Source organism: Rhinatrema bivittatum, chromosome 8 (genome assembly GCF_901001135.1).
Source record: "Rhinatrema bivittatum chromosome 8, aRhiBiv1.1, whole genome shotgun sequence".
NCBI classification, from domain to species: Eukaryota; Metazoa; Chordata; class Amphibia; order Gymnophiona; family Rhinatrematidae; genus Rhinatrema; species Rhinatrema bivittatum.
This window is the reverse complement of record NC_042622.1, coordinates 175787522-175802888: the sequence shown is the minus strand read 5'-3', so window position 1 is coordinate 175802888 and position 15367 is coordinate 175787522. Positions and strand designations below refer to the sequence as shown.

The following is a 15367-nucleotide window of genomic DNA, read 5'->3' as shown; positions in this document are numbered from 1 at the left end:
GGCAGGAAGGCATATAACAGGGTCTCCTGCGGCCAAGGTCTGTACCAGGGTATCGATTCCCTGGGACTGGAGTTCCCGCCTGCGGCTGAAGAAGCTGGGCACGTGGGCGTTGGACCGGTTTGCCAGGAGGTCCATGGTTGGTGTTCCCCAACGGTTTCCTATCAGTTGGAATTACTGTGGTCGACAGCCTCCATTCTCCTGGATCTAGACTTTCTCTGCTGAGGTAATCTGCAGCGATGTTGTCTTTCCCCACAATGTGGACAACCACGATCTCTTGAAGATTCGCTTCTGCCCATGCCATTAGGGGGTCTATTTCCAAAGATTCCTGTTGGCTTCTGGCTCCTCCCTGACGGCTGATGTAGGCCACTGTTGTGGCGTTGTCTGACATTACTTTGACTGATTTGTCTCTGAGTCTGTGACTGAACCGTAGGCAGGCTAGTCTGACTGCCCGGGCTTCCAGGCGATTGATGTTCCACCCAGACTCTTCTTTGTTCCATTGCCCTTGGGCGGTTAGCTCCTGGCAGTGTGCTCCCCATCCTATAGGCTGGCATCCATGGTGAGCAGGATCTAGATTGGTGAGGATAGTCTCACTCCTTGGCTCAGATGGCCTTCTTGTAACCACCATCGTAGTTGGGTCTGAACTTTGTCCGGGAGCTGAAGATGTACGGTGTAGTTCTGGGACAGTGGATTCCATCGTGATAGTAGTGAGCACTGTAGGGGTCTCATGTGAGCTCTTGCCCATGGCACTACTTCCAGTGTGGATGCCATGAGGCCAAGGACTTGTAGGTAGTCCCATGCTGTGGGGCAAAGCTCGCTCAACAGGGTTCGCAACTGGGTCATAAGTTTTGATCTCCTTGCCAGCGTCAGGATGACTGTCTTGTTTGGTGTCGAACCGGACTCCCATGTATTCTAGAGATTGGGAGGGCTGCAGACATCTCTTGTTCGTGTTGACCACCCACCCAAGGCTCTCCAGTAGAGTTTTGACTCTGTTGGTTGCCTGGTGGCTTTCCTCTGTGGATTTCGCCCTGATCAGCCAATCGTCTAGATAAGGGTGTACGTGGATTCCTTCCTTCCTCAGTGTTGCTGCCACCACCACTATGATCTTGGTGAACGTCCGGGTGCTGTGGCTAACCCGAATAGTAGTGCCCGGAGCTGGTAGTGACAGTCCAGGATAGTGAAGCGTAGAAAACGCTGATGCTCTTGATGGATCGGAATGTGTAGGTAGGCTTCCAACAGATCCAGGGATGCAAGGAATTCTCCCGGTTGTATCGCCCTTATTACCGAGCGTAGGGTTTCCATGCGGAAGCGAGGAATCTTCAGGTGACGGTTGACAGACTTGAGGTCCAGGATGGGCCTGAATGTTCCCTCTTTCTTGGGAATGATAAAATAGATGGAATAATATCCAGTATTTATTTGTTGTGGAGGCACCGGTGTTATAGCCTCTAAGGCTAGCAATCTGGTCAGTGTAGCTTCCACTGCCATCCTCTTGGAAGGGTCGTGGCAAGGGGATTCCACAAACTTGTCCGGAGGGAGGTGGTGGAAATCCAGGTAATATCCCTCTCGAATGATGGCTAGGACCCACTTGTCCGAAGTTATCTCGATCCATCTTTGGTAGAATAGGGCAAGTCTGCCCCCTATGGCTTTTTCCTTTGGACGGGTCGGCTGATTTTCATTGTGGGGTGCGACTGGGCCTGGGCCCGAGCTGGCTCCCCTTTTGTTGTACTTGTTCTGAAAGGACTGGCTCCTGCCTGCAAGGCGAGCCACTTGATATGTGCTTCTGTATGGGTTGAAGCGCTGTGATCTTCTGCCCCTGGAAGTTCGGGGGGAAGGGTCGCTGGTTTCTCTTGTTCCTGTCCTCCGGTAGCCACGGCAGTGGGGATTCGCCCCATTTGTTGGCTAGTTTCTCTAGTTCGCTTCTGAACAGGAGGGTTCCCTTGAAGGGCATCCTTGTAAGTCTCGTTTTGGAAGATGCTTCAGAGCCAGAGTTGTCTTCTGCCTGCCACGGCTGATGACACTCCTCTAGCTGCGGTGTGCACCAGATCAGAAGCGGCATCCATGAAGAATGATATACTGCTGGTTCCAGGACTTCCCCAGGAGTGTTGTTCCTGGTCTGTGACAAGCATGCATGTGTCACCATGGCACAGCAGGCCGCGATCTGTAGAGAAATAGCGGAGATGTCAAAAGACTGAGGGATGAATTCCAGATGTCTGTCTTGAGTATCTTTGAGTGCTGCTCCTCCCTCCGCTGGAATAGTAGTGCGCTTCGAAACCGCAAAGACTATGGCATTCACTTTCGGACATGCCAGGAAGTCTTTGGCTGCTGGGTCCAGGGGGTACATGGCTGCCAGAGCCTGCCCACCTTTGATCGTAGTCTCCAGAGCATCCCATTCCAGGTCAGTTAGCTGCTGGATGGCTTGTAACAGTGGGAAATGACGGGAGGTCTGACAGAGTCCCTCTAGCAGTGGATTCGTCTTAGGTTCCCCCGAGGCACTTGTGCCCGGGATAGCAAGCTCTTTCAAGCTGTGTGTGACCAGGTCTGGAAGCTCGTCCTTGGTGAAGAAGCGCCTCATGGTTCAGTGGGGCTTTGTCCCTGGAGGGAGTTCCCCTTCCTCCAGGGTTTCTGATTCCTCATCTGAGTTGTCCGTGTCCCCGAAGGTGGGGCTTCTGGACAGTGGAACACTTCCCTGGGCATAGAGGGTCCCAGGATGTTGAGGTCCTCTGGTGGAGGTTGTGGCTGTATTATCGGAGGCTCCGGCTACATGTGGACGAAGGTATGCAGGCCTTGGAAGAATTCCACCCAGGAGATAGATGCTGGGTCTAAATTAAGAGGTGCTGTGTCCCTGGGGAGCCCTGTTTGAGGGAGGGTCCTGCTGGGAGACGCTAGGTCCAGCGTACTCTTTGAGGAGCTGGAACCGGCACTGGCTGGGGGGGGGGGGGGGGGGGGGCGGACCATGGGCTGGATCCCCCAGGGCCTCCTCGCACTGTATACACAGGGCCGTGGCCTCCTCTTGCTGTGCAGCTCTAATGTGGCATGCTGGGCAAAGGCTCTGAGCCTTGAGCTTCTTTTCTGGTGGTGCCATGGCTTTGTACGCATAAAATACAGTTATGCGCTCCGGTGCGAAGTTGTGCGCGTAGGATTGGTACGCACTCAGGGAGGTGTGCGCGCTGTTGTGTGCCCAGTACAGTAAGCGCGTGGCTGTGCGCGTCGCTTGTGCGTGTGACAACGTGCGCCCAAGGAATTTGTGCGCGCGACGATGTGCGCACAATGATTTGTGCGCACGGGTTGGAACGGCGGACAGGGCAGAGAACAGATTAAAATGGTGACGGTGACCACGTGGGCAATATGGCGACTACCTCGGAGGGTCTCCACGTGGGAGGACCCTTGGAACTGACTGGGGTCTAGCCCTGCTAGGGCAGATCAACCCGGTGGCACTGGTCCCAGCTGGCGACCCGTGCGACTCCTCGAGCTTCGGAGACCGGAGACTTTTAAATAGATTTCTACCTTACCTTGTCTCGGCGCTTCCTGGTCTCGTTCCGGGCGGTCTCCGGCTGCTGAGGGAGAGGGAAAATACCTTCACAGCCGCGCTCAAAGTGGCACCCGCTGACTCTCAGCCTCACCAGATGTCGGGGGCTAGGTCCCTGCCGGACCAAGGCTTACCTCAAAGGGATCGCGGAAATCACCTCGGGAATTCCCAACTGGGGAAGGGACCCAATGGGTGTCACCGCAGGAGAGCGGGGCTCGTCTGTAGAGGTAAGATTTCTTCCTGTTTTGGGTTTTTCTTTGTAAATTTACTCTAACGCTGTGCTAGTGTGCAAAGAGTCCCGAACTGCTATGGAGATGGAAAATACTGAAGAGCTGCACTTCCTGCAGGGGTATATGTACTAGGGCTGACGTCAGATTGAAATCTGATCATTCTCCAACTGCTATCAGGAGTACACTATACCCACTGGTCCTGAGTCCATCTGCTACACGCTAGGAAATTCGTGTTGCTCGCGCGCGGCCCACATACTTGCGTATGTGGCTGTTTTTGCGCGAGCAACGCTTTTTAAATCTACCTCAGTGGTTGTATGTATGGGGAATCTATATAAACTATTGTTAATTTCAGCCTGGTAGCACAAAACATCAGAATTTACTATTATACATCACCAGTAACTACAAATACTGTAGTTCTTTCATCACAGTGGCAATTACAGGTTAAATACATAACTAATTACTAAGAAATTTAACATGAGCTTATGTGGCTAAAGCCTGAGGGGAGTTGTCATTCTAGTAACAGAGCACATTAGACAAAATGCTACTTTTTCAACAGCTAATAAGACATTAGTAAGGGCTAAACCTCATATCTTATAACATCTGTATTACAGTACCAACGTGGAACAAAACCAGTTTCATGAAGACAAAAAGCACACATGCTAGAGAGAATGGGGTGTCTTCAACTTGCCTGGCATAATTACAAAAGATCCCTGTGGCTCCATAGCCACTAGACAAGCACTGAGAATGCTAGGAGAATCAGCTGCAGAGATTCCACACATCCGGCACACGTCTTTCAGCCTCTTGCTAAGTGACTGCAGGTTTCGGCGACTCAGCAAACAGCTCCAATCTGTGTTAAAGAACATTTATGCTTTGATATGTTTTTATTAGAAACTGTACACCACCAAGCTTTGTGGATATGGTGGGCTATAAGAATAAATTCAAATTTCTGAATTTAACTGGAAATTTTCAGATCATGCAAATCATGCATGCTTTCATCACTAAAAGGAAATTATTCCTTACCTGTTAATTTTCGTTCCTGTAGGACCACGGATCAGTCCAGACTGTGAGTTATGCCTCCCTTCCAGCAGATGGAGACAGAGAAAAACTTGGGAGGCACCCTCTATTAACCTAGTGTGCCCTCTGCGTCCCTTCAGTATTAAGAATATCAAAGCAGAAAAAAACACTACTAACTGGTGAATGGATCAAACAAAAACCCAACTGATTATGGAACTATATACATATTGTCCTTAGGCAATAGAGTTTCTGTAGCCCACAACTTTCAAATGCAAAACCCGAAACTTTCGAGAATCCTTGCAGTTTCATAGTAGCGTCGTCCTTTCTTGGGACCACTCCAGAAGACAAACAGATGGTCCAATAAACGTAAATCATTGGTGACCTCCAGGTAACGAAGTAAAGTGTGCTTAACATCGAACCGCTTAAGCTCCCTGGATATCTCTTCCTGGAATGCTGGTAGCTCGACTGATTGATTGAGATGAAAAGCTGACACCACCTTCGGGAGAAAGGATGGCATTGTGGTCAGAGAGACACCCGAATCTGTGAAACCTCTGCGACACAGGTTTCCAACGGGAGAGCAACGCCCTCTGAAAGGTTGCATATGCGCAAAAGCCCAGGGTACTAAGTTTATAGTGGATGCCATTGAGCCCAGAACTTAGACATAATCCCACGCTGTGGGAAGTGGCAGGCGCTGGAAACTTATCTGGGAAATGAGATTGAGCGCCCGGTCCTGGTGCAGGGACACTTTGCCCACGCTGGTGTCGAAATGAGCTCCCAAGAAATCCAGCATCTGCAAAAGAGTAAGGCTGCTCTTGGCAAAATTGACCACTCATCTGAGAGAGCTTAGGAGGCTCAATACCTTGTCGACAGACTGCTTACAAAGGTCCCTGGACGTCGCCCGAATGAGCCAGTCATCCAGGTAGGGATGAACCAGGACTCCCTCCTTCCGTAGGACCGCTGCCACCACTACCATTACCTTGGTGAAGGTGCGGGGAGCAGTCGCCAGACCGAAAGGCAGGGCTCGAAATTGGAAATGCTGGAGATAAGCCTCTGAGAGGTCTAAGGACACCAGGAATTCCCTGCTGCGCACCGCCGTATCACTGAGCGTAGAGTTTCCATTCAAAAATGTGGAACTTTGAGTGCTCTGTTGACTGTTTTGAGATCCAAGATCAGCCTGAAAGCATTGTCCTTTTTGGGGACCACGAAGTAGACGGAAGTGGCCTGCCTCTTGCTCCTTCAGCGGTACCGGGAGAATGCCTCCAAGGTCGAGAAGTCTGCTGAGCTTCTGTCGCATGATTAGCTGCTTCTGCAATGGTCTGCAGGGAGAGAAAAGAAACCTGTCTCTTAGGGGCTGAGCAAACTAAAACTTAACCGTGCTGTAGAATATCCAGATCCCAACAATCAGACATTATTTTGACCCACTCCTCGTAAAACAGAGAGAGACGTCCCCCGACACTGGGCGGCAAGGCGTGGGCCAGCGACCCTTTATTGGGTTGACTTGGAAGCAGAACCTTGTGGCAAGCCCCCTCGAGAGGATCTGCGGCCACGAAAGGAATGTGACCAGGCTTGAGACCTGGCAGACTGAGGCCTCTGGGAAACAGGCCTCGACTGAGAAAAATGCTGCTGTCCCCTGAAACGGGTCCTAGATGAGTGGAACGTCCTGAAATTCCTTGGACGGTCTTCTGGGAGCTTGTGTACTTTGTTCTCCCCAAGGGATTTGATGATCTGCTCCAAATCCTCACCAAACAACAATTTAACTTTAAAGGGGAGAGAACCCAGCTGCGACTTGGAAGAAGAGTCTGCTGACCAGTTATGGAGCCAGAGGAGACGTCTAGCAGAGACTGCCGACACCACAGACCTGGCTAGGACTCATAAGAGATCATAGAGCACAATCACCACTTTCAGGCGTTCTGCTTGTTCAGCTTCCCCAGGTGGCAACTCCTGGGTACTGAGCAACTGCTGTACCCATCTCAAACCTGCTCTTTGCATAAGGGAGTTGCATACCACTGCTCTGACTTCCAAGGCTGACACTTGAAAGATTCTTTTGAGGTGGACTTCCAGTTTTTGTTCCTGTAGATTGCGCAAAGCTGTCCCTCCTGTCACAAGGATGGTGGTCCTCTTAGTGACCGCAGACACAGACGCGTCCACCTTTGCAACCTTAGGGAGTTCTAAGAACTCCTCCGGAAGAGGATAGAGCTTATCCATAGCTCGACCCACTCACAGGCTAGAGTCAGGAGAATCCCACTCTCTGGACAGCAGCTGTAGGAGTATTGGGTGAAAAAGAAATGTTTTCGCAGGGGGACGTAGTCCCACTAGAACGGGATCATATTTGTTGCCCCTGTATTGGTGCCTGGTGGGTCCTGAGGTGCATCTATATCCAATTCCGCTAGCACATGGGGAATAAGAGGGTCCAGCTCAACCCTCTTAAAAAGTCGCAAGACCCTGGGATCATCCCCCTCTACTTGCATGCTGGACACAGCACCATCCTGGTCCGGATCAATAGGAGATGGGTCAGGCAAAACAGGGCTGGGGACTACCCGAACGGACCCTGGTGGGATCCCAGAAACGTCCTGGGAGCCATCAAATCTGCTTACCTTAGGGGGGGCCCAGAAGGTAATCCATCCTGCTGAGTCATGCTGGCAAGGTAAGCATTATGCAATAACAGAATAAAATCCACTGAAAAGGCACAGGTGGGGGATGGGCCCCCACCAGAGGAGCAAAAGAATTGTACCCTGAATCCACCCCCGAGACTGGGGGGTCCACCGGAGTCAAAATGGGTGGAGGAGGAGAGAAATCAGCATCTGGGCTGTCCTGTGGCTGCATTGTAGCAGACGCACCCGAATTCAAAATGGCCGCATTCCTGCACTCGGCGGGAACGGGGCAGATCCTCCTGAGTGAAGACGCGCCTGAGAGCGGGCACTGGGCCGATCAGCCGCCCTCGATGAGCCTTCCCCACCGGGGAGGCATCTAGTACAAATGCCCTCGCGGGAGAACCACGTTCCACGCTCCCCACAGGCTGGGCATCGCGTTGCACGCGGCATGGGGGAAGGGGACAGCTGAACAGCCAATCAAATTTCAACCCCAATACAGCCCCTGACAGGAGCAGGTAAAACAAAGCTAAGCCTCCGCTCCTAACGACCGAAATAAGCTTGTCTTTTTTTCTGTTTTTTTTTTTTAATCAATAAAAAAGCTGAGGAATAACACCTCTCAGCAATCGCAGCCCCGAGGAATGAAGCTTCTCAGGTCAGATGGTCTTATGCAGGGGGAGAGGCTGGACCACCAGTGTGCACCCCTTAGAGCTAGGCAAGAATTAACTAAAATTAAGAGTACCCAGACCTACCTGAGAAATAGATCCCTATTCTCAAAACCAGGTACAAATGCAAGTTGGGAAGCAGTCAATTAAGAAAGCCCCAGAGCACTTTTCTGTGTCACCTTAATTTTTTTCTTTTTTTTTTTTTTATTTTTAAACCTGATCCATTCAAAAGACTCAATTATTGTGAAAGGCAAGAGGAAAAATTATCCTCCTAACTTTCCTTGCTAACAATTTGAAATTTAAGTGGGAACCGCAGGTTCTGCAACCTTCATCTGCTGGAGACAGAGAAATACTGAGGGGACACAGAGGTCACACTAGGTTAATAGAGGGCGCCTCAAGTTTTTCTCTGTCTCCATCTGCTGGAAGGGAGGCATAACCCATCGTCTGGACTGATCCGGGTATGTACAGGGAAATATACACTACTAAAAATGTGAAGCCATGAACAGAGTATAGGATAGTCTGATAAACTTCAGCTACAGAACAATGAACTTGTAGAAGCAGTTGATGATTTTAATTACCAAGTCACTGTTCAGGAAAAGCTGTTATAGAATAAATAATCACAGATATACAGTTGTTATATCAAGCTCATAGAAACAGTAGTCCAACTATATTTGTCACTTCTTGGTTTTTCTTAAACACAGCTACTCCAAAGCTCAAGGCTTCCCTTCAATAATTAAAAATATGATTACCTTTTAATTCTCCATGACCTATTCTTCCTAACCGGCCAATGACAACTCTCCATGGTAGTGAACTCATCTGCACAAGCCCTAAGCACCACTCCCAGAGCTTCTGGAGGCCACATCGGCGAGCTGAGCCTTTTTTCCTGCGAGCTCTAGCAACAGCAAAAGAAGACAGCACAATGCCACTCATGAAAGAACTCAGTTTCCTACTTAGTTTGCTAAAAAAGAAAATGACATCTGCCTTGTTTTAAAGTGGTATATTACTATGCAATAATCTGTCTGTTGCAAACATTTTCTTAACTTCTTTTTGTCTTGAAATTAAAAACTAGTTAGCCTTGTATGGTCCCTACTTTAATTCCCAGCATAGAAGGGAGCCATGCCACAATCATGATAACTGGGTACAGCCTGGACCGTGCTAAAGTCAAGGGAGCAAACTTTCAATAATAATCAACCAAAACCTTGCTGACTTAGGTCCTGGGAATAGACCTAACCTAGCCATGTTGTAATATTAAAGAACTTCACTGCACATTCAATATACACGTTACATCACCATTCCTGCATAGGATTCAGGTTTTCTCAGGTTTTATATATATGTTACTATATATATAGGAGGTCTAGAACAGAGTGGGCGGGGGGAGGGGAATGCCTGCATTATTCTCCTTCCTCCATAAAATAACAAACAGGTTAACAGCCTGCTCTTGAGATGTAATGTAGCCCCAGATAATGGTGAGATGCAGTTTCCTTATGCCACATCATTTGGACTGGGTGGGCAGGCTATATGGTCATATGGTCTCTCTCTACCATCACTTTCTATACTCTTCCCTACGTTTATCACAAGGAATTTAAATTGTACTGCTCACCTGTTTGGTACATCGATATTAATGATGCAAGTTTCCAGAAGTTCTCCATAGAGGTCTGTACAAGATGCCAGAAGCCATCTTTGATCATGAGATAAACAATAACCCACAAAGAGTACATTATACTTCTGACTGGCTTCCCCAAATGTCTCCCCAAGTTCAGTCTGTTTATCCTTGACAGGGGCCAATATAAATGGAGGCGAGTACAGTCGAATACACTCTGGTCTCTGAAAAGAAAGATCAGAATAAGACAAGCTTACTAGAAGCCCAAGAACAAAGATTTTTAAATTTTTAGTTTCAATATTTTATACTCATCTTTACAGTAATCTGTTTGACAGATTTAAGGAACCGCAAAACAAAAGTGCTTTCCTGAGATTTTTAATTTGACCAACCTAGAAGTTATTCATATTTATTTTTAACTGTGAATAAAGTTTACTGCAATACTCACCTCAGAGCTCCTCAGAGCAGTTTCAATGGCTAAACCTGGGCCAAAACCAGTCAGCGTTTTTACATTGGTTGAAACTGGCAGTGGTCTTCGGCATTGGGTAAACGCTGAGAATGCCAATGATTTTAAATGCTGAGTATAGATCTGCCGATCCTCGTGCTTTACAGGTTGTAACAGATACTGACATGGCACAATCTGAAATATAACAAATTAACTGAAGAGAAAACCAGTACTTTTGACATCTGTTTAAAAAATGACAATTTGTGCATTAATTTGTCATTAAGCAACTGGCACAGGAACAAACTACAGCTAATTACTATTCATATATAAAAAGAGCCACAACTTCCTCTTCATTCAATCAGACCAAGCCAGACCAGTGGGTTATGCATGCCATCTAGCAGATTGAGACAAATCAACAGACTTGCTGATGTCACTCCTTACACCTCCTGACACCAGCCTGCCAGTGTTCTCTGTCTCCAGCAGATGGTAGGCAAGAATTCCCGCTGCTGTGGACTCAGGCCTGGTAGGCTGAATTGAGAAGGAATTTGGAGCTCCTGAGATAAAAGGCTAGTTCTCCCTCCCTCAGTTGAGCAGAGGGTCCCTAGAATTTAGATTTAAAGAGTATTAGGGGCAGGTTTATTCCAAAGGTAATAGCTTATGCTCCCTCCCTCTGTGAAACGCCCCAGAACCACAATCTTGAACCAGAGGGCTTTGTGGTAGATATCTAATTGCAAGGCTTTTCCACAGGCAGAACCAAGATGAGCATGACTGATGAATACCTGCAGTAGTGAAAAACTTGTTTAATCAACAGAAAACATGTGGGGGAAAACAAACCTAATTTAAGATTTTCATTCCATGTCTTACTCAAATTCTGGATGAAGCCGTCCCTTATTTTTTTGTGAGCTATCCTACCTGCACAGACACAGAGTTCCTAATATTGACAGGAAGAATCTGCAGCATCTCCAGAAAGCAGCGAAGAAGCCCAAGAGTCCATATACTGGACGACTTTGAGCCTTCATCTTTGTTTTCATAGTTGAAAGGATCAACGATATAAACTACAATTGCAGGTGGGTAAGTGACAGCATGGGAATCACCGTCGGTAGGGACTCCAACTTTATCCCGATCCATTGTACTGCAAGACAACAATGGAAAACATATCAATAGAAGGAAGGGAATCAAATAACCAGGATGTAACAAAATACAGAACATGGCAGTAGCTCTGTCAGAGTTCATGGAGCTGACCTCAGTTGCTAATGACTGTGGACAGCTTTAAAGACATACCAATGTTTCTTCTCACTCCAAATGTCACTTTGCCAGCAATATTACCATTTTTAAATGTTATGTTATTGGTTCAGGTCCCCCCTCCCTTTTTATTTGTACACAAGTGTCAGGGAATGGAACATCCATATGCTGTTTTAAAGAAAGCCTCGTGACAGGATAAGAAATCCTATGAATTCCTATTTCATAGGATTTCACATTCAGATTTAGTGCAGAGGTAGCCTGAACTATCACACTAAAATCCTGCAGGTCATGCCTACAGATGCTTTCAGTCATTCCTGCTGGGTACAACAGTCACTTGACACTTGGCCAAAACATGTCACTCTCTCTGGTTCACAACAGGTCTACATAATCCAAAGCAACAAGCACAACAAAACAAAAAAGCATCAGTGCATGAAGAAAGTTGAGAAAGAGAAGAGAAGTTAAATCTCAGCACAGTAGGCTCTGGTATTAAACTCATAGTTTTGATAATTATCCCCAAGTTCACACTCCCTCACTATCCTGGAGTGCAAACATATATTCCTGTACCACTGGTCCAATTCAAATTATATCAAGCCTCTTTTCTCCAGCAATTTCTGCCACAAACCAACAGCATGGAAATCTCTTCAACATGACAAATTTAATCTTCATATCTAGAAACAGATTATCCAAGAAATCAAAAACAAACTAAAATTAAACTAAGAACAAAAGATATGCCAAGTCAGAACAAAGGATAGTGGCTCAATGAACCTATCTCAAACAAGTAGCCAGCAGGATCCCAACTAAATTATTCACTGCCAAGATTTCTTTCAATGAGCTTGTGACACTGAGCACAACTACAATTACTTATTTCTATGGAAATACTATTTGTATACACTAAAACAATTTCTTAAGATTTAAAAAAAACAAAAGATTAACCTTCCCAAATTCTCAGTTGGAGTAACACAGTAATGTCGGCATAAAAGGACCAAATGATCCATTCAGTCTGTCCAGCAAACCTCCCATGGTAATATCTACCACCCATGCAGGCCACCCTTATGTTTCTGTTAAAGGTAGTAACTGCCACTCCCTGCGGGTTACCACCAAGCCTTATGATTATGGTAGTAATATCTATAATCAAAAGCAAGCCCTGTCAAATCCATAAAAAAAGAATTACTGTAACATTTTTACTGGGTGAGCACCCTTCTTGATAATTCAGAGCGAGCTGCTTGACATGCTTTGCTTTTGGACTTGGCTGTAGAAGCAGTTCTGTGCTTTTTCCCTTATGTCTGCATATCAATACCCTAGTTCCTTAGAAGTTGGGCCCACGTTGGTTGTCATCTGAGTCCAATTCCCCTTTTTCCAAGACATGCATGGCTCAAATGCTGTTTTATCTAAGTTCAATATCCGCTCAAAGAGAAAATACTAATCATAAATATGGTTCAATATTATTTGTTAAACCAATATAAATCTATCTATACATTTTAAAAACTAACACTCATATTCCATTCACACACATTAAAAATTCAAGCAAGTCAACATTCTAAACCTATTCTTTCAGATAATTACATAATTTCTCATATCATATAATCCAATACATGTGCAAAGTATACAAATGTGAACAATTATTCTTAATCCCCACTATCATCATTCCTTCCAACTACACTCCTAACTGATGGACAACGAGGAAAGTTAGGAGTGTAGGTGGAAGGAATGATGATAGTGGGGATTGAGAATAATTGTATGTGTGTGAACAGAATATGATAAGCATAAAAACAAATGCCAAGCTGGGTCAGACCAAGGGTCCATCGAGCCCAGCATCCTGTTTCCAACAGAGGCCAAACCAGGCCACAAGAACCTGGCAATTACCCAAACACCAAGAAGATCCCATGCCACTGATGCAATTAATAGCAGTGGCTATTCCCTAAGTAAACTTGATTAATAGCCATTAATGGACTTCTCCTCCAAGAACTTATCCAAACCTTTTTTGAACCCAGCTACACTAACTGCACTAACCACATCCTCTGGCAACAAATTCCAGAACTGAGTGTGTTAGTTTTTAAAATAACAAATAAATAATATTGAACCATATTTATGATTAGTATTTTCTCTGAGTGGATATTGGGATTAATGTGAAAGAAAATATAGTGTACCTGTTTTATCTAAGCTAGCAGGGGTCTGAGGTTTTTTTTTTTTGTTTTTTTAATTGTCATTCTGCCTTTCATGACACTTCAAAGCAAATTACATTCAGGTACTCTATTTCTCTATCCCCAGAGGGCTCACAATTTGTACCTGAGGCAATGGAGAGTGAAGTGACTTCCCCAAGGTCACAAGCAGTGTCAGCAGGGTCTGAACACTGGCTTTCCTGGTTGGTAGCCCACTGCTGTAACCAGGTCTCTCAGATGTAACATAGTAACATAGTATTAATAGCAGAAAAGGACCATCTAGCCTGCCCAGCAAGTTTCTTATGGTGGTATTTGCAGCTCCCTATAGGTTACCCCCAAGCCTTATGTTAAGGGTAGTAATATTAACAATCAAAACCAAGCAATTGTCAAACCCATAATAAAATTACTAGCAGCAACATTTTTATAGGGTGTGCTACTTTTCCACTCTATTTATCAAGGAATTTCTCCCATTTCATGCTTGCAGAAAAAAATCCTGCTAAATCAAGCTCTAAAGCTTTAAGTGCAAACAAAGAAATTACCACCTTTCCGAAACTTCTGGATGCTGCTGTCCAGGTACTGCCGCTGCTCCAGCTTCCCCAGATGTGCCCAATGCTTGAAGAGTTGGCTGTTGCTGCGGTTGGCCACCCTGTCCATTCGGGACTGTGTTAATTTGTCCAGGTACAGAGCCAGCAGAGGTACTGTTCATACTGCCAAAAGGCGGAAATGACGATGGTTTGCCTGTCAGTACGCCACTGCCAAGGTTCGAGGAGGATGAGGTGGTTGAAGTGCTTGAAGTCACTGTAGAAGAGATGGCACTCTGTGCTATGGTGCCAGTGGTGGCAGCTGCAGAGAGGGATGGTGCATTTGCAGTCCCAGTGTTACCTGCTGCCGGAGGTTGGCTGGCAGCTGGCTGGTTCATGGGGGAAGCAAGACTTGGCTGGCCAAGTAAAGAACTGTCCAATGGCTGAGAGGCAAGATAAGGACCTATGAGACAGAAGGCAAAAATTAAATAAAGCTAAACAAAAAAAAAAAGACAAATTAGTTCAGTCATTTTCATGACTATTTCTTTGTACTCTGATCAAAAATGTACTTATCAGTCATTGCTATGGTTAGTGTGTGAAATTATTTTTATTACCCCCTATAGTCTTCCTGTGAGATTCCCTTGAAAAATAAGCTATATAATCAAAATCAATACCAAGGTCGTATCTGCAAACTTGTGCGTAGAGTCGGAGTTTGGAGAATGCTTCATTGTTGTCATTGGTTGCCTGGGAGAACCAATCTGTGACAGACTTATCAACTAGTTTCTTTGCAGCAGTAGATCCAACTCTCATGATGCCATCTGACAGCAGCCTGGAGATAGGTCTATGTTGGCCAAGTCTACAAGACTGTACAGACAAGTGAACACAAGTTAGGAATCAATACAAAAAAATCCGTGACAAGGCAAAAATCACAAAAACAGATTTTCATCTATCAAGACAAGTGAATTCAGTACAGGACATATGCCAGAAAGTATAGGACATATGTAAGAAAGGGATGAAAAGGACATCAATGTCTTTTTATACATCCTTTTGCCTCCAAGCAGGATGGCTTGTATTTGTAGGAATAAACTTAAAATGTTCCAATCAATCTCAAAGGAAAATCATCTGCACCTATCCACCACCTTTTCAGCCTAGTTCACAGTTTCTGGTGAACAAGCATGCACTGTCGTCTCCATTTATCTGAATGTGTCTGGCCAGCAGATGGCGTAAACCACTCTACAAGCTACTTGCATTGAGCAGTGAAGATTTACAAGTACACATGCACCAAAAGTAGATTGGGCTGCAAGTGCTACCTGCAAAAAATGCACCAACAATCAAACAGTAAGCAAAACATTTCTTGAATGCAAAGTCTCAATCCAATTCCCA

The 15367-nt window shown here is 46.0% G+C and overlaps 1 protein-coding gene across 1 annotated transcript in view; it reads right to left on the bottom strand.

The window, feature by feature from the left end:
* The window catches only part of MED13 (mediator complex subunit 13), a 303754-nt gene that overhangs the window by 64105 nt on the left and 224282 nt on the right, over nt 1–15367 (bottom strand). The window contains exons 19-25 of the mRNA XM_029611551.1: nt 14659–14848; nt 14006–14447; nt 10975–11194; nt 10066–10257; nt 9621–9844; nt 8770–8912; nt 4442–4600 (exon numbers count right to left, since the gene is read on the bottom strand). Coding sequence (XP_029467411.1) covers nt 4442–4600; nt 8770–8912; nt 9621–9844; nt 10066–10257; nt 10975–11194; nt 14006–14447; nt 14659–14848 — 1570 coding nt within the window. The remainder of the gene's footprint in view (nt 1–4441; nt 4601–8769; nt 8913–9620; nt 9845–10065; nt 10258–10974; nt 11195–14005; nt 14448–14658; nt 14849–15367) is intronic.